A 20,469-nucleotide genomic window follows, 5' to 3' on the forward strand; every position below is an offset into this window, starting at 1 on the left:
TGTACGCCATAACGAAACATACTTTATGATCACCATTTATTATTTACCAGATTAGTTGCTGGACAGGAAGAGCAGAGCTCCTCAATTTTTATTCTCAGTGGCAGAGGATGAAGAAAAGAGGAGTGGCAAATGTTAGAGCAGCACCCCTGAGTGAACCCCCCATCTGCATTGCAGGAGAGAAACTCCAGCACCACCCTGCAGAGTGGGCAGTCCAACACCAGAACTCTTCTAAAACATTTTCGGCATTTTACCTGTAGACACACGATGTTTTTGAGCAGTAGGAAGCAGGGAGGAAGGGGCAGTAGGGGCAAGGAAGAGGTTTCTGCCTGGCATGAGATAGAGATGGCCCAAGAGCCACCATGCCAGGCCCAGTGGGAAGAGGACACCTCCAACATTGGTGAAAATCTTTTACAGCTCTCGTTTGCTTCTTCCTTTCCCTCATAAATAAGATAACAGGCACATCATTGCTGGGACACTCCCAGTCTTCTTGAAAACTGCTGGCATTTCATAGCTAAAGACAGGAATTACATGATGAAACGGGTCATTAAATAAAGCAGCTGCTTTTATTGTAGCATATTAACTTCTGTGTTATTCTGGAAAAAATGCTTACGCTTGGGTTGAGTGCATGTTCCATTCCTCCAAAGCCAGCCACTGAGTTTAAACCATTTGTCAAGCATTAAGGGAGTCAGAACCACACTATCAGAGGTCACCGACTGCCTCATACATTCATTTGCTATAATTTATTTTTTTTTTAAGCATCCAAGGCACTTCTTTACAGTAACCCACGCGTGGTACCTGGCTCCATTTCTTGTAATGTCATATAGCATTTACGGCATCTGTCAACATCTGTAGCTGCTCCCAGGGTAATCTGGGACGTGCCCCTCAAGGAATAATAGTCCTGCTGAGGGAGCAGGTTCTTAGGTCTGGGGGCTTTGGGTTTTAGATTTAAGGTAAATGCACTGCACTGGTATCTGTCAGCCCAGCTGATTTTTCCAACACACATAGAAACACCTTGTGGGATTCACAGAGCAGGTGGTGCCCACGGGAGTCGGGGAAATGAGACTGGGGCTTTTATTTTCCAGAAAAGACACAAAACACATCTTAAGGAAGGACAACAGAGCATAGCAGAGAAAGTATGAAGGGAGGTAAAGCGGGGACGAAGAGAGGAACACCCTGAAAGTCCACCTCACAGCATGCTCAGTGGTAAAATCAGATCCTGTTAACTTCTAATCAGATGGATGCTTGGAGCTTACCTTTTTGTTTCTGCTTGAGAAAACTCTGTGCTGATGCTCAGATGAATAGTCTCCCATCTAACGCGCACTTTCAGTTTATGGAAATACAACTTTTAACATTTCAACTGCTTGTATCAAAAGTCATTTTGATGCCAGATGAGAGTTGCTCAGCATTGTTTCATTGGAAGAGTTTTTATTCCACAACTGCAATATGTTTTTCCTACCAAAGGAAAAAATAATGCAACAAAGGTAGAAAGAGAGTAACTCTGCAGAAGGGCTGTGCAGTGGGATTCTTCAGACTAACCTTATTAAAAGGATTTTGTACTGGGATGTCCTCCCTCTTCTTTTTCAGGTTTTTTTTTTTTTTTTTTGAGTGCCCCTCTAGATGTTGGCATTGCGGTGGGACAGGCATCTATTGCACCTACTGTCTACAGGACCAAGTCCCAGACATGCCACAGTCCAAGGAGGAGACTTTTAAACATAAAGGTGCAGTGGCTTCATACACCACAGCATTGCCCTACAGCCCAGGGTGCCCTCATCAGGTGCTGTCAGGGCCACGTACACATCTCTTCCTCCCTTGGCACGGACACTACAGACACAGGCTGGAAAAGCCACTGCCAGGTCAGAGCATAACTCCCCACAGCATCCTCCTTGCACCGGGGACGTCTGGGTAGCAAAGGAAAGCTTCCCTTGCAAAAGGGAAGATGATGAAAAGAAAAAAGGATCTACAGAAACCAGCAGTCTGGCTTCTTTTAACCATCAGTAAGCCAAGAACAGATTTCCCTCCCCATTACAGTAATTTGGGTTTTTACTCTGACAGACCCCTCACTGCAGCATCGCCTCTCGCAGCTGCCCAGGCAGCAGACGGGGCAGGATGCCTTGCGCCGCCCGTGCTGTCTCAGTATTTTCCACCAGCTGCGACATCTTCTCTTGCACCAACCTCAGCATAAAACACACTGTTTAAGGTTGTCCAAGTCGCCAAAAGCGTGGAGCTGTCTTGCTGCCTCTCAGCGAAGTGGGCGAGCCAGTGCTATAGGATAGAGGACTAACCAGGGAGAGGGCAGCAGGATGGAAAGGGACAGGCGATGAGATGGAGGGCCAGCACAGCAGCAGCCTTGGAGAGCTTCCTCCGCTCTCAGCAGAGGGACAGAGGATGAGGAGGTCGCAGGGAGAGGAAGGACCGGCCGGGGCTGCCCTTCTCACGCACAGCCTGGCAGCCGCTGCAGCAGCAGCAGCTCTCCAGGGCTCTGCCAGGCATGGAGCTGGGCAACAACATCATGGTCATATCCCTGATTTCCTAGGCACCCGCCTCCTCGCTCTATGCATGAAACTACTCTTCTTGACCTTTTTTGGCCCCCTTTCTTTGGCCCCAGTGAGTTAATAAATCACAGAAGGTGGGGCAGGGAGGGGAGGAGGGACTGCAACGCTCCTGTGCGCGCAGGCTGAGCAGCACCGGTTTACACAAGTCTGCTCCTCGGGTGTCAGAGGTGGAAGTAATGAAAAGCTGTGGGTTGATACATTTCAAACCCTTCTGACAGAGGGGCAGAGCTCCTGTGCTCATACCCTTCCACAGCAAAGGAAATTATACTTCAACCCTCAAAGTTAAACACCTATTTCTCCCCAGTATCAAACACTTCAGTGATTAACCAGAACCTGAAGCTTACTCCAACAAGGAGATTTACCAACTGCTACTTTAGACTATTGAAATGTAAATTAAAATCTCTTAGGGCTGTGTTCTAGCAATTTAATTTTAGGCTGTGCAGAGCTGTGGAGGAATGCCAGGAAACGATCTCCCTCCCCTTGTAGAAAAGCCAGATTAAAATATGGAAGCTGGTTTACAGTCTTTTGTGCTGTCATTCATCCCACGCTACCTCTGTCAAACAAATGGCTGGGAATCAGGTGGTCATCAGTAAGTCTCAGAAATATCAATGAACTTTACCGGCAGATTTCATACTTTGTACTGGGTTCCAAAACCACTTCTCCTCATGAATCCTCCAAGGTGGAGCTCAAGAGAACCGATACTTTACACCTGTGAAGCATCCTAGTCCTACTATCCACCCCGGAGCAAAATGGGTGAAGCTTCCTGCCAAAAGACTATATGGGTGTGAAGAAAATGTATGATGTCATCTAAAGCTGCTGAAATTGCCAGATCCAGGGTCTGTGGACTGTGCAGTGGGAGTTCAGGTGCTGAGGTAAGTGGTCCTCTGCTAATCACTATGATACGAGATAAGTAACACTAAACTATAACCAAGTTATTTCCCATTAAAGAAGAGAAAAAAAAATCATTCTTTTCTCTTCATTATGAGAGAAGTGAAGCAAGGGAAGAAGCCTGGAGGGAGCAAATACTCTTCAGAAGCCATTAGAGTTAAATATAGAACAATTTCAAAGACCAAACATTTGTCCCCTCTTCTGCCTAACCCACTCTGTTGCCAGTGTGCAGGATCATTTCTATGGAGTCCGAGTGAGCACGTGGGACAAAAAAGTGATCTCATCAGTCTATGGCAGCCCTGCACATCAGGCTGTCCAGGCCTCTTTCCCCAAAATTGCTACAGAGCAAGTACTCCCCAAACACAGCGTTATGAGTGAGAGGCTGCTCCCAGCACACCCAACTCCAGTATCCCACTAGCCTAGAAACATGGGAAACACCATCATTCACTGTTAGCACAGTCTGTGGCAAAAGTAATACCTAAGGCTACAAATGAGCCTACACGCTGGTCCACTCCAGAAAAAAACAAGGCGGTCAGCACCTAGGTTTCTTACTCATTTTGGGGGAAGCCACCATCACCAGCGTAACAGAGACACCAGAGCTATTTTATCACTCTCCATGCAAGTCAGATTTGCCAGCCACAACCACAAGAAGACTGTGCTATACGAATACCTTGTATAACACCCTGTGCAAATTCCCTCCAGACCAGATCAGGGAATGCCATAAAAAGACCATAGCTGAAGGGAGAAAGCAAAACCATATATCCGGACTGCTAGTAAAGAAATGTATCCAGCCCACATCAGTAAAACTAGAAAAAGGTACCATATTACATCCCAAAAGGAAAAAGCTGTGCAACAGAATGTTCATTGAACACTGCTGACTGTACCAGAGCAATAGCCCTTCCTCAAAAATTAGGACCAGAGAGACAGAATTGCTCGGGGTCCCCAGTCTTGTCACTCCTCAAACCCACTCCATCTCCCCGTGACCACGAACCTGCTCCGTTTCCCACCTCTCTTCATTCCAAGTCTCTCCTCATTGCTTTTTGGGTCCCAAAGGCCAGCACTTGGAGAGAAAGCTCCAAAATCAGCAGTGCAACCTATTGCTTTGCATAGTACAAAGGACATACCCATGCAAGGCAAGATTCACTCCTTAGCTGTAATAATAATTTGGCAGTCCTTCCACACTGGCAGGTATATTGTTACTGAGGACAGCGGGGCTGAGCCCGTGCCCTGCGGTGTGCTGGCCAGCTGGCTTCTCCTGGGACACCTGGGAGAAATTTTGGAGAGTTCTGAAAGAAAGATCATTAGAGGTACATTTCACCACTGCCACCTTGAACAGCAAAAATAAGTCTGTAATCACAATGGGTTTGTCTGATTATGGGTGTAAATTAAATATGCTGGAAGTACAGGGAGCAACAAATACTTTGATTTATTGTAACAGGCACTGATCCCCATTTATAAAAACTTGAATTTGTGCTGTACAGCGGTTCGACAAAAAGCCTCGGTAAGTCATTCGCTATCCAATAGTTACATTGAGTTATCACATGAGCAGCCATTACTCAAGGTGACAGTCTCAGCACAACAAGCCCCTGTTGAGAGCACTTGAGTTTATGTCAACATGAAACAGATGAACCTAATGGATATTCGCCTGGATGAGTCCAGTGCCAGCACGTAGCCACAAGCCTGACTGTACACAGTGGGACAAATCAACCAAGCAGTGCATCTCTCCAACATTGCTCTTTGCACAGTAAGACTGACATTTTATCTGCTTTTCTTTAGATAAGCCTGGGGTTTTGTTGATTTCTTTTTTTTTTTTTTTTTTTTGAGGGTGTAGAAAGTAAAAATAACTCCTAATTAACAGCCACCAGTCACATGTGGCAACATGTTTGGGGGGGGGGCAGTAACGTGTCAAAAGTGATGGGAGAAAGCTTGGCTTTGATTTTCTCCATTAGACCTGATCTGCCTGGCACACTGCAGCACGAAGATACCCAAAGGACTAGCTATGCAGCCCACTTTGGGGAAGAAAGGAGCTGTGCCCAGTTCTGGTGCAGGTTAGACCAGTCTTGGAGGCTATTCTAACCCAAAATCTATAATCTTTTTTAGCTAATGTCGAAGATTTACCTATTGTATCAAACATCTTGAAAGGCGAGTTTTCTAAAGCTTGTAGCTGAGAAAGATCAGGATTTCCTCCATGGCTCACTCTTGATTAGCAGGTATTTCCTTACTGCAAGCAGAGATCGCTCTTTACTGAGCTGATCCCAAATTAGTTTTGTTAAAACCTGTAGCTGAGCCTCATGGTACAAAGAGAAGATTCATTCGCTAACCAAGGATAGTAGAGAACAAATAAAATGCACGCCCGTTATTTTTCTACTGTCAAAGTTACTTCACCGTCATTTTATAATACACAGTTCTCTAAATGGCATACAGAAATCTCCTCCTCCTTCTAAAAAAAGTAATGAAACTCAATGTCTGAGTTAATTCATCTTCTGACTTTTTTTACTGCAGTTTTAGGCTTCTGTATCTTCACTGCATATTAGAAGCAGGGGGGGGAACCCAGTAAGTAGCTGGTGAGATTGATTTGTGGAGTTATTTAATCTCTGGGTTTTTTTCAGCACTGAATGCAACGTAGCCAGTAAGGAACAGTCACGTTCGTGTTGATTCATCTGACTGATAAAGGAGAAAAAGCCACTGCCTATTGCCACCCGTTCAGCGGGGGGGTAGCCAAATCACCGCGGTCCGAGCCGTCAGGCCCGTAATCGCCCTCCAGCAGCCTCTGCGCAGCCCTCCGAGCGGGGAGGCGCACGGCCTGGCCCCGGACCGCTGCGCCCCCGGACCGCTGCGCCGCTGCGCCCCCGGACCGCTGCGCCCCCGGACCGCTGCGCCCCCGGACCGCTGCGCCGCTGCGCCCCCGGACCGCTGCGCCCCCGGACCGCTGCGCCCCCGCGCCGCTGCGCCCCCGCGCCGCGGGTGCCTTCGCCCCAGAGCAGGGTCCGGCCAGGGCCGGCCCCAGCCTCCGCCAGCTCCCCCGGCCCCATGGCGAGCGCTGCTCCCGCAGAGCCCGGAGGCAGCAAGGGGCTGAGAAAGTCCTCCTCGCCACGGGCACCGGGGAAACGTCGCCACGGGCAAGCCGGGGGAAAGCTACCTCCGCCCGGAGTCATTGACTTGGAGCTTTGTTTAAAAGGAACGCGAGGCAGATGGGGACAGAACAAATCCGTGGCGAGAAGCGAAGTGGGATAACAAATAAGAAGACAACGTTGAACTCCGCTCTTCGGGGAGCACGTTAATATTCTTGTCCAACAATATGTCCCTTTAGTGATAATACACTGGAAACAATTCAAAATCGTATTAATATAAATAAGGGGGAGCTGTTACCGGAGCTCAGTTTAAATGGCGAAGCTCTCTATTAATGTGTGTTCATTAGTACTCTCTTCTCTGGATGTGTATATCTAATTTGCAACTAAATTATTCGGGGGGGTTATGCTATACATGACCCCGACCTGATGCTGCAGTACTTTTACCCCCAGAGAACCAGGGGTGGAAGGGGTGAGGAGCAGGCTCTCATCTGAACCATTGCCAAACAGCATGGTACAGCAACTTCAGTACTTCATCAGGCAAAACCTCCTTTAAAAGGCAATGGTTATTTGCAGAGAGTAAAGAGCAAGAGATTAGAGCTCCACTGTGCGGCACAGCCACAAGAAATTACACCGTGTCTCTGTCCAAAGACAGAGAACCCCACTTACAGAAACCACAGCAAAATTGGTCGAGTCATCCTCCATCCATCACAACGTCAGTAGCTTCCTTCTCAAGGCAGGCAAGATGATGATAAATACAGCATGAGTGTATTGAAGTGTGTCTTTTTCCTGAGCCGCAAATAAAGCTGCCTTCAGGATCTGCCTCCCCAGGAGTAAATGCCAAGGAGAAATCCAGGGAAAACAAAGGGAGCTGGTAATTGTGTGATGGCCACATCCCTCAACAGACATGATGCTACAGAATGGAGCATGCAGTCCCAATCTGGCACTGTTTACAAACACAATGCAACTGGCATCATTTCAATATTGTTGTAACAGGTGAGCATACGTATAGCCTGGGGAGGAAATAGCATTTTTATTGACTGACAGATTGCAGTACTACGTTACATTGAACATCTCATTAAAAATGGAGTGAGCCCTGCCTAAAATATGGCACTGTGAAAAGGTTAGCGGTACCCTGGTCATTTTATCAAGGTTAAGACCACCCTTAGCTGGAACAGCTATGTTGGTTATGAATGTTAAATAAATAAATAAATACAAATTGTATCTCAAAGCCAGCTTAGCTCTGCCAGGGGAAGCCTTAGAGTAGGTACAGATATGCTTTTATCAGCTTAGCTGGGCTGTTTGAGGAAATAGCATAACAAAAGCAGCATCTATATCTGTATCTTTACCGCAGGGCTCAGCAGACACGCAATGCCAGCACAGCTGCTGCGACAGCACTGCTTCCACGATAAATCACCCCTGATGCAAGCTGTATGCATGTGTGTATGTACGTATAGATAATGTGTGTCTGTATGTACATATCCTGACGCTCAAGTCCCGGTTCCAGCCGTGGCCATGGCCTTTGACTGCTTCTGGGGCACATGCAGTCCTCAGCAGCTCCTGACAGTGGTGACAGTCGCTCCACTGCCTGCTGCCACCTCCCTTCACTCTGCGCTTCTGGCCTGCCTAAAACCAGACCAATAAAGTACAACACGGGTAAAACATTATTATGCACGTATGAATTTGACACTTCAGCACTGAAGATTTTGCAGGGATCTGAATTACATCTCTGCTAACTATACATTTAGTTTTCCTCACTCTGACAAACTCATGACTGGCATTTGTTTGCCTCTGATTTCTGCACTGAGCTTCCATCTCTACAGCAACCAGTGCTTGAGTACTCATCGAATACCATTACTCATCAAATACCATAGAGAGTAAGTGTTCTGTGTTGTCAAAAACAAGGGCTGAAGAAGACCCCATGAAAGATTATATCACTTAAAGACCTTTAAGGGATATTATGGTATAGCCAAAGAAGTTTGGATGGGATGACATTCCTGTCTTGCAAAACTTTTTCGAAGGTTTCAGAATGACTAGTATACCAATCAGAACATGTATCCCAAGTGAGAAAAAAGGGAATTAAATCTCCCCACTGCCTCTTTCAGACCAGGAACTTCCCTTCAAAGCCCATTCCCTCTAAGAAACACATTTCATAAAGAAATAAATAAAAAAAAAAATATTCAGCAATCTCTTTAACTTACCTCCAACATAAAAATTCTGCTCTGAACTATCAGACAAGGAGGAAAATGGTAGCAACTCACATTTAGGTTAGAAACATGTATATTTAAATAATCTTTCATTGAAAGCAGAGCCAGCCCTGAGTGCAGGAAGAACCGACCATTTCATCACCTGTCTGTGCTCATGCCTGTGCAAAGGGGGATGTCCTAAAACCTGCCCATTCCTGTCCTCCAAACAGCAGCACAAGAATAAAGCTTTTACAAGCCTCAACCTCCCCTCCCATGCCACTTGCACCTTCTCTGGAGTTAGGATCTGGCTGTTCCTCCCCAGAACGACAATGCTCAGGTCAGCTTCTGATGCTGAGTAGCTCTGAGCCAGCTCTGGGATTACGTTGGCTCAGTCATTCTAACTGGCCAGGCAGAGCTTGGGTCTCCCAGGGAGCTTTGCTGAAACAGTAATTAATGAGAAACTGGAGATATTTCTCCTACTTGTTATAACAGCAGCATATACGTGGGCCCTCTGTCTGCTGAAGAGCAATGAGGAAATACCTGCAGAGTATTCACACCTATGTCACTCCACCTTTTTAGACACCGCAAGGTACTGGTGCTAGCAAAAGCTTTACAATCTCCCCTGGGTTCATAAATCTGAGGGCCTATATAACTCTCAGTATCCCCTAAATTATACCTTACATTTGGACAGATCCAGCACAGCATTTCTTTCATTGACTACATGTTACACAGAGCCATAAGACTCCTTGGATGGAGCACAGTTGGGAATGTATTTTGGGGAAGCAAATATATTATCTATTATAATATATATATATGTAAAAAAAAAAATATATATATTACCACTAATTACAACACTGCTCACAACCATGGACAGAGAACACCCATGTTCAGATGACTAACAAAAACATATTTACTACACATGGACACCCTTGTTCAGTTATAGCCAGTCATTGCTCAAGTACTCTGGAGCTTGGGGCTTTGATAGCAAATGGACAAGTGGAGAATGAGATTGTAAAGTAACCCCCTGTATGGGAATCTGCTCCCTGTTAAGCAGAACACACCGTTATTTCTTATAGGAGAGAGAAAGGCTTTCTTGGCTTCTCCTTTGACACAGCTAAGTCTGGTGGCAAGAAACAGCAGAAGGAAAACCCTGCCCCAGGTGTTGTGCTGTGCACCTCACACTTCATTTATGGTCATTCTTGCTGTTGGTTTTCAGAAGCCTGCTCATTCTTGCAGAAGTAGGCTGCTCCCATTAAAAAAAAAAACCTCCAATATGTAGAACAGATGGAAAGCATGAAATTGTGCATGGAAAAGTGGGGGGAGGATTACCAAAAAGTGGCTTTTCAGTTATTAATTTCTTCCAAAGTCTGAAGAAAAGTTAACCTATAATATTTCTGCAGTCACTAGAGCCAGCTCATGTTCTTAAAATTCATGGGAATTACAATTTTCAAAACAGCGTTTAAAGGCAACACTGGATTCCAGACTTTTTTTAATCATGAGACAGAATAATCATCAGATCACAACAGGTAAGGCTAGAAAGAGCCAAAACCCACTGAAGCTGAAAGATACCTCCAAAAGCTCCAGCAGGATTTGGTCCAGAGTTCGCCTTGTACTTTCACTATCCTAAAGGCTGCTGGCAACGACATACATAGTACGATTTCTCTTTTCTCATAGTGAGAGGTACATGAATTGATAAATGCTGCCTCATTTGAAAGCCGGGTGCTTAGTCCCTGGCTCTAATAACACTCTGCAGACTGATGACTGATTAATTGACAGGCATTTTTGGGATACCTCGTGATGAATATCAACAACAAAGTGAAATGTCAGCAAGTGAGTGAAAGATATTGCAAGGCTTGTGTGGATTATGAGAAGTTGTATTATCAAACAAGAGAACAAAGTCAAGGGATAAGCAAGTGTAGAATAAGAGCATCCAGCAGGATAGTAATAATTAAGTCCAGGGAGATAATTTTATAAACGTAGATTTAACGGCTTTACTGAGATTCTCATCTCTTCTTGTATAACCAGATTTATTCAGAGATCGTGTTAGTAATCAACTTTAGTAGAAGTGGCAATGTGAATAGAAAAGGGGCTGCACACAGGGATGGTTAGGTTGAAGAAAAGTAAAATTACTATTTCCCTGCTGCCTGCTAATGACTTAACGACCTCAGATGTGGTCCACAGGGGGCTGCAAAAGAAAGCTGTCTTTTGAAATTCAAGCAGGAGTTTCATATCTGTTATGCTAATTTCCAGACACTAATGTGACCAATTTTGTACATAAACAACAATTTCATCTGTCATTTTGGGCTCAAGTTGCAATCCTTTTCGCTAAAAACAGTAACAGTAAGTAAGTAATAATGTCCCTTAGGCTAGAATTGTGACCCTGGTGTCATCCAGAGAACAAGCCATGTTAATCACCCAGCTGCAATGCCATGAAAATAAACACATCTGTTTATGAGCAATTGCCTGTTCTTACGTTCGTGTTACCGGGTGCATCCTGTGCACCATCTTACATTTATAATGAGGCTGGCCAGAAAAGAAAAACTCTGCTTAACAAAATGGTTCGTATTTCACCAGAGTTTTGCCTGTTGTAAAGATGAGCTAGAACAACTGTGCATGGCTTTGGGAAGGGACAGGAGAAAATCACGGTGCTAAGATAATTGCTGCAGATATCCAGTGTTAAATCACCATTCCTTGAGATGTCTGATTTCTCAGCAGTTCCCTAGCCATGATACTGTGAGATCAATATTCCACACTGCACCTATAAATGAAATGACTGGCTTCCAATTTGCAGCCTCTAGACCTCTAAGGAGTCCATGGGGTGATTTTAAGTTGTGCAAGAAAGGGGATTACAAAAACAAGCTCCTATAGTCCACATATGGTTGGCTGGGGAGTTTTTTGGTGTCCACAAATTGCTAGAAATTGAAATTCTCTAAATGGGGTTCTAAACAGGCTAACAGGAGTGGTAGCAACCCAAATCATGAGGCTTGACCTGCGGCCTCATAAAACCAGTGCAAGCACCACTGCCCTCAAGGGCTCCTTCAACCTTCCTGCTGCACACACCAAGCCAGAACCTGAGGAGCCTTTGTAACAGACATCTCCTTGAAACACTTGCCCAAAGCTTTTCATTTCAACAGATGAGCATTTCCCTACATCAAAAACTTTCCAATCACCTGTAATAAACACAGGCATACATAGTTTGCACAAGGCACTTCAATCCTTGGGTTTTGTAAGCTTAGAATCAACAATTCAACTGAAAAATTGAAAAAAGCCTCAGTGTAGTGAGAGATTACAACCAAACAGAATCATCATAAATTATTATGAGAATAAATATATATTCTTTTTAAACATTGTAAAGTCTGATTTCACATTTAAGCAATTGTTGCATTATAACAGGGCTTAAATACTTATAATTACATGTTGGTTTCTATTGTTCTGCCCATTTTATAAGAACATGTAAGGCAAACGCTCAGATATAAATCCCAGGCGGTGATTATTTTTAATAGTGCAATTATTTTCTCATCATAATCACTGGGGTACAATTCCTGTTAAACTATTCAACAATCCTTGAGAGAAAGGTAAGTAAAAAATCAATCTGACTTACTTTAAGGTAAGAGCTTCCCATTCCCATTTCTGCTCTCTCCCCCTTCTGTGCTCAGATAAATATAAATGTGTATTAGCTATGGGGAGAATCAATGAAATTATGTTAAATTTGCAATTCAGCCAAGTGTCTGCAAATTCAACTAATTATTTAGATTTTGAGTCTTGTTGATACCGCTGTTATTGAAAAGCTCAACAGCCCATCTCTTTAATGTAAGCAATATCTGAGGCTTTTACACCTCCATTTCATTAAAGTTGAAACATTTTGTGGCCTAGTTAAGTGGTGTAGGCAGTTTTCTAATTATTTACTGGAAATTGTGAAAAAAGGTTTGGTCTCCTGAAATGCATTTTATAAAACAGCACATTTTCAATAGGTGCCTATAGCTTAGTACACATGCTGTATAAAAAGATTTGGATGTGTGGACCTTAGAAAATCATGACTGACTGTTTTTACTTCCCATAGGACTTCTCTGAAGAGCTCCTGGTGGAGGTCAGAGAGCAGCAGGTCCCTCCAGACCCTGTGCAGCATGTCCTGCTCCAGGAAGCTGTGTAATAAAAAAAAAAAAAAAAAAAGTCATTCTCCCTATTCCAGCAGTAAGAAAGCAATTAGCCTGATGTTAGTAAACCCTGACAGGGATGAGGAAAGCCTGCCCAAAGACTGTAGGGCAATGAATTTCAACCCATAATATGACAAACACTGGTGCAAATACTTCAAAATCAATTTGAATCTACAAGGATGAGTTCACCGCAAAGACGTCCCCTCCCATGGTTGCTAACACCCCGCGACATTTATCAGAGGACTACAGGTAACGACCTCACTTCTCCTTGGAAGATTACATTCTGCCTCCATGAACTCACCTTTAAAATTTCAAATGGATTGTACATTAGTCATTTCCTGTTTCAAAATGTCCATTATTAGCAAAAATGACATTTCGGTAGAGAGAGAAACGATTTCAATGTAATCTGCAAATCGATTTGTAAGGATTTCAGCAAAGCAATTAGGAGAATTTCTGGACTACAAACACTGTGTAATGTGAGATTTCATCTTGACTGATAGACCTGTCAGGATTTCCATCCAAAAATACAGCTGTGTTTCCCTCCTCACCACCCTACCTTTTCATGAGTTATATCTGAAAGTTTTTTTCTTTCCTGTATTTATTATTGGCACCTTGGCACTTTACCCAACTTTAATCCATTTTAATCCTCCTGTTGTCCCACTGAGCAGAACAGATGCTGAGCAGGACTGGAGAAAAAGGACAAATTGATGCCATATCTACAGGGCTCACGATCCACCAAAGAGAAATGCAAACCCAATTAAACCTCTAAAATGTACCGAGTGCTTGTTGGGCAGGGGAAAGCAAGGCTGACCAAAGCTGAGTTTGGGTACAGCATGCAATCTGCAAGATGACAACCAGTCTCAACGTTTCCTAACAAAATAGGCAAAATGCAGGATCACAAGTTACAAGCTCTGCCAAAAGGCCCCAGGGCATCATTTTAGGAGGCTATATGGCTTTTCTTTTTTTTTTTTTTTTTTTTTAAGCTTTTTTGCCACTCCTTCCCTCTAACTGCGGTGAATTCATAGCTGTGTTCCAGATTCTTTTGAACTATGCACCAGAGACATCATAAATAACAACCTTGCTGCCATCTCATTAAGACTCAGAAATATTCCAGACATTAAAAAACTGAATTCCTTTCACACTTGCAGGTTGTGCTGTCTCACTGGCAGCTCCCTCTGAAAGGTTCCCTGACATCCCAAGCTTAGTGAAAATAAAATCAAAACCTTAATTCATCCTCTGTCTTCTTCTCCCCCAGTTCTTTGTTAGAAATATCACATCCACAACACTGTATTTTTGGCCCCATATCTCAAGGGTCATCTCCAGTTCCCCCTTCCCTCTCTCACAGCCCATGTCAGTCAAATCTGTGAAGATCTATTATTTTTCTTTTCCTCCTTGGATGCAGTCAAGTCCCAGTTTGATTATTGCACTTTTCCTCCTGGGGCCCTTCTCCACCCTAATTTTTTCTAGTCCATCCAAACCTGTCTTCCTTTCTGCCTTGTGAATCCCCTCAAACCTAGCTGGTAGGTTAGTTTAGATAGTTAAACTAAACTTAGTTTAAGTAATTAAATCTTGCACATCTATAAAGAAATGCCTTATGAGAAGCTGGCATCCACACACAAAGCTTGGCTCTTGCTTTGACCTGCATGTCCCTGCATCATCTCGCTAGGGTAGGAAAGAAATTCATGAAGTATTTAACCAAATTCCAGAGTTTTTGTGTTGGAAACAGAAATAAACAGATCAGCTGAGCTGGGCAAAAGCATCCAGCTAGGATCCTCTTCCCTAAGCTTCAGACACAGTCATGCCAGCTGCACTGGGAGGGAACAGATAAACAGAACATTCAAAATAATTACATACCCATAACACTGCAAAGAACTTAAATAGGGGGGTTCACACTCTGAAGGAGTGGGATGGACCTGTTCATGACAGATTTTTCGTGGCTGTGTCTGAACTGACTATTAAAGCAAACAACGGAGCAGAAGAGTGAACTCCAGGCAAGAGCAGCCTGCACCATCCATGCAGTCAGAAGGGAGTTTTCATTTCCTACCTTACGTACACCATGCTGCAGACCTTACACACAGATAGTACGCGGCCCTTCGGAGCGAAGCAGAGGATATGTTGTGATAGGGGAGTGGGAACAGTTCCAGGTGAGCTGCCAGAAGCACAGGAGGTTTGAAGGTAATATCAAATGGCAGATAGAAATCTAGCATCCGTGGACCAATGTGAAATCCAAAACATAACAGAATTAGCAACTAGGAGCGCTCCAGAACTTTTAGCATCAGGATGCTAGAGGAGGCCACCTGGAATATTTGTTTCTATTTTAATGCAAAGTTACTGCTCAAGTAAAATACCCCTTTACACATCAAGTGCCTGGAAAGAGAACTTTCATCATTGCTCATTGTCATTGCAGGCAAGCTTGGAGAATCCAGCTGCGACAATCCCCTCAATGTGCTACACAAACTAGGAGATACAATACACATGGTGTAGAGTGATGCAAATGGGCCAGAGCTGGGCTAAGGAGGGATGGTTCCCTCCACCTTGCAGATGAGACAGGTAGGCAATTTGCCATGGATCACTAGGGAAATCCATGGTCACATCTCAGATTGAACACAAACTCTCCGGGGGTCTGCAGCACGGTCTTTGAGTGGCAAGAAGGGTGACGTTCAGTGGGCCAGCACTAACAGCAGCAATGGAGTTGTGCCAGCTAAGCCAGCGTGAACCTGGTACGTTTATTAAGAAGGGAAAATGAACGCATTTCGCTCACTCTTGTGTCAACATTTCAGTGTGTCCCCACACAAGGACTCCTCTGCCTGCTGCTGGCACATGGGAGCTCGCGGCTCCTTTAGTCACTTCCCATTCCCTCACCTTGTAGCAAGGTGTTTTCTTCTCCCTTTGAAGCAACCCTGCAAGCAGCTCCCCTTTATTTGTAATAACATCAAGCTCTTCCTAAAATTTGTCATGTCAGATGAAAAACAGGTATATGCAAAAGCATTGTGAAATCAGCAGCTTTCCATACACAACCAAAGCCACAAGATTTTCAGCCTCGCCCCCGGCTCCAGCAATCAGGAGCCTTCATTTTTCACTTGCTCCTGTTATGTGGAAGATATCAAGTAATTCATGTTTGAGAGGAACTGGAACATGACTGCTCATGTCAGAAGCTGTCCCCTGCCCACCACCAGCATGATGTGGACAGTTGTGCAGCCCTGCCGGCATGGTCAAGCTCGTAAAGAGGAGAGCTGTGCATTTTCTCAAAGCATCACAGACAGATTAAGAGATTAATGGAGCAGGAAAAGCCAGTGTCAACAGCACAATCTGTTACTGCAGCTGCACCACTTCAGAGCTTTGGACAGCAAATTGTGTATTTGCACCCTTCCCCACAACCTCCCAGGGAGAGCACACTATTTTAGAGGTATGACCAGAGAAGTCTAGATACAGGCTCAGCACTGCCAAAAATTCACTGTAAATGGATAGAGGGGTTTGCAATCAGGTTAAAATTCTGAAAATATTTGGCCTTAGGCTCACATCTGGCATTAAACTCTGGCAGTTTCTGGTAAGCAGGCAAGACAATGTTTTTCTCGTCATATCTTAATGGTCTTGCCATCATCTCCCAGTTCACCAAGGCAAAACCCTATTCCACCTACATATGGGACATGAACCTTCTTTTCTTGGCAGGATTACCCACCTCACCCCCATTTACCATACTTCGTCATGCAAGCTGAATACTCTACCTGCTTACGCAGCCTGAAGATGTGACTCTGCAGGTTTTCGTTATTCTCTTTGCAAACTATTCTGTATCCTTTTGTAATGGAGGTAGATAAAACTGTTTTCCCCTTCCAGGCCCTAGAGTATTTTCATTTTTTAAATATTGAATAAAATAAATTAAGAAATCATGTTAAGTGACTACTTTTACCTATACTTATGCCTAAGATACACATTTCATGGCGCATTAATAAGAAATTTGTATGTCAGAACACAGAAGTATGCCCACAGTCCGTTGTGACAAAGCATTTATTTTTGACTGTATTCAGCCACCATCTGTGGCTCACTGTGCAACCTGTCAGCTGCCACTGGTGGTGTGACCTCCTGAGCAATCCTCATTAGTACAGCTTCTTACCCTATCATGTAAGAAAAAGAAATTACTATGGAGTAGCTCCCAAATGTGCACCTCTCCCTACAACTAAAATTCAAAGGATGAGGCAAAAGACAGAACATCTGGCAGAGAACAGTATATTTTGTATGTTAATCAGCAGTAGAGAGCAAATAAAGCATGTTCTGGAAATAGAAAATTGACTTCTCCCAAATCAGGAGAGATTATAAGAATATATGCCTACTCTGAAAAGGAAAAGCAAGTGACTTACTCTGCATACAAGAGCATCCCCAGTGAAAGGCAAGGTAGCTCCCCAGCCTGGATGCTGTTCAGCAGGCAGAGGAAACACTCCCTCTCCCACAAAGGCTGAGGCTTCTGGATGATGGAAATGCCTTCCCTCCAGTGTACACTTCAGGCATTATTTAAGGGAGTGAAGTAAAAAAAATATTCTACCTTTTTGACTTTCTTGTTTGGTATCTTTCTAGGCTCTTTGAAGCTGTGTCCTTGGAACTGAAAGCTCAAAAAGCAACTACAGGAAACTGAATTTTTATTCTTCTCCGGTCTTTTGTCAGGAACAAAAGTGTTTGCTTACTGACCTACCTGTGGAGAAACACAAAGCAACACTTCAAACACCCATTCCCAATCAGAAACACAAGGTAAAAGCCAAACAACTGGGAGCCTGCTCAAGGATCATAAATTTCCTTATGTGACTCCATTTCTCTAACAAGCTTCTGTTCCTGAAAGTACTATTACAAAAAAACCCCAAACAAACAAACAAACAAACAAAAACCCAAAAAACAAAAAAACCCCACACAACCCCCAAAATGCTCTCTTTTAAAGCAATTCTGGAATGGCAGAAAGAAATTAATTAATTGACTGGAGTACTGTTTTGAACATGTTTCCATGCTCATGAAATATCTTGAACATATTCAAATGACAGCTCTGAAAATAAAAACTTCTGTGGCTTGGAAGAGCTGAACAGGAGTCAGAATATGCTTCTTGCTTAGCTCCAGACATGTATCTTTAACCCTAACACTTTAGGGGAATGTATCTAGAGTGGGGAAGATAGCTCAGCCGTCATGTCAAAGATGAATAAAGTGTCCAAGTACCCATTCTGGATATCCAAGTATCCAAAAATTGTTGTCATAAATGCTTAGGTTGCATTTAAACAGATAAGTTAACAGAAACAGGAGTTCTCTTATTCCTTAGTCAACCAAATCTGCCAAGCAAAAGATATTTTTGTTGCTTTTTTTGGCTATGTAACAATTTGCATATTACAAATTGTTAATAGTTATGATTACAAAATAATTATTAAAATATGAACTAGACCAGTTTTATGGCATCAATCCAAAATTATTTGCTGCAGCACATAAGCTAGTGCATGAAATTTGCTGAAGCCAGAGGTTTGCTCTGGCTGTAAAATTACAAAACTAGAGTACAAAACACAGCGTTCAAATACAAAGACATTTATGAACCTTAAATACCTGTGTTTAGAGACTATGAGATCTCTGATGCTCAGAACAAGAGAAAGTGTTTACAAAGTATACACAATCCTATTCTTTGCTCCATCAGTAATTATAAAAATAGTTTATATTTGGGGCATTTCATCTCATCTTCAAGATCTTTCATAAAGGAGTACGGTGATAAAACATGGGGTTGGCTTTGGTTTTTGCAACACTGAAATCAATCAAGTATCTGTATGCAGTCCAAAGGGACAACAAATCATGTTTGTCACACCTACACCCAATTTTCTGAAAACAAAAGATGTAACAATTTACAGAATCCCAGATGCCCTATATTTATCCTTTCTCTGAGAGCTAGAAGTGAAGACCAAATCCACCTCCTCCCTTCCCCCCCCCTTTTTTTATAAGCACCTTTGTTAATAGAACCTTTTTTTTTAGTGGTAGATTTCTTACTACAGCTGAAGCTTTTGCTTGAGGCAGAAGATGTTTGAATTGTTTGAAACAGAGCACTCTGGGCTCCATGGAGTGGCCTAGATTATACTTCATATAAATGAAGTTATTATATTAATCACAACATTCATCACAGAGTATGACAAAGTTTAAAGTGCCTTAGATTTGTTATGAAAAACAGTATTACAAAAAATCCTTCCTATTATATCTGTTTAATTTACTACCTCTTTCTACATATATATTCTAGTTGCAAGACATGTTTGTTTTCTTTATTGGTAAATATTAGAACGAGATGAAGGATGAAATTAGAAAAAATATGTGCTGTTGTGAACTCTTAGTTACAGAATTACTTGCTTCCACTGCACTGCTTGCCAGGTAATTCACTGATCTATATACCGTAACAAAAACTCACGCAGGTCAGTCTCAAGCACAGACCCTTATCAGGCAGATGGGTTTGAGGCATCTCAGTTTCCGGAGCCATGAAAACACAAAAAAGTAATTTTCTCCGCATCATGTCCAGCCACCTTTGGTTACCCCCAGCTGAAATTACCAGGTACCCAATTACAGCCGAGTTAGCTGGCAGCAGCCTTCGGGCAGGTTTGCCACAAGGTGAGAACTCGTACCTCTGGCTGTGGAGCGAGATTCGTTAGCCACACTGAAACACTGACTGAGCACGTCTCTGGAGCACCAGGACTGAAAACACAACTTGAAGGCTGCGGTAGAGGTAAATCACATACAAAAAAGACACAGGAAAAAAAATATCAGAGGCATAGAAGAACATCCATGTGCAGAAATATTAAACACTGGACTCTTCAGTTTAGGAAAGCAATAACTGAAGAAGGAGAGCTAGGACCTGTTATACTGAGAAGGTGAAAAGAAGTTAGCTGCTGTTTCTTATCATACAACATAACAATATGATCAGGCACTGAGCTTAAAATAACAAAAAGGAAGCACTTTTTCACATAATACATAATCGCATCGTGGAAACTATTGTTACACAAGCATGTGAAGGTAAAAAAATATAAATTACTTCAAAAACTGTTTTAAAAATTCATGGACTGCCCAGAGAAGGATCACTTGCCCACTTGCTCTCTTCCTTTTCCTAAGCATCTGGCCAGTTACAGCTAACAGGGGTGAGATATGGAGTAGGAAGCTATAGGACTCACTCACTTAGCTTCATTAGGTAGAAAGCACCCAACTCAAAATGCTCAGGGAGTTCAAAGCAGCAGCAATAACAATGAAAATTTAAGATTTATCCATCAGAATAAACAATATACCGAATAGTCAATAAGTATACATCAAGCTCGTTATTGCCATTCTATGCTGTGAGAATTAGAGCTGGGATTGAGAGATTCCAAGCAGCTCCAGTATTTTTCACTGGAGTTACAGAGCTTCATTCAAACAGAAGGTCCTTCAAAACAGAAGGTATTGTGACTAGTTTGTATGCGTAATATTTACTTGTTTTTATTTGGATTGAAACAAGCAAAGAAATCCAGGCTCTAGATGCCCTTGTAATCACTCATAAATGCAAGTAGTGCACCAAAACCCAATACATTAAAATAATCTTTAAAAATAATTATGAACTGACACCTAAGAGCTAACATAGCTGAAATTACAAATTAGA

At 43.1% G+C, this 20,469-nt stretch overlaps 1 protein-coding gene across 1 annotated transcript in view; it reads right to left on the minus strand.

Moving 5' to 3' along the window:
- Window positions 1-2,156, minus strand: part of LOC115334135 — a 30,640-nt gene extending 28,484 nt beyond the window's left edge. The window contains exon 1 of the mRNA XM_029997974.1: window positions 2,062-2,156. Within this exon, the coding sequence (XP_029853834.1) occupies window positions 2,062-2,156 (95 nt within the window). The remainder of the gene's footprint in view (window positions 1-2,061) is intronic.
- Window positions 2,157-20,469: the final 18,313 nt, after the last annotated feature.

Source organism: Aquila chrysaetos, chromosome 2, assembly GCF_900496995.4.
Source record: "Aquila chrysaetos chrysaetos chromosome 2, bAquChr1.4, whole genome shotgun sequence".
Classification (NCBI taxonomy): Eukaryota; Metazoa; Chordata; class Aves; order Accipitriformes; family Accipitridae; genus Aquila; species Aquila chrysaetos.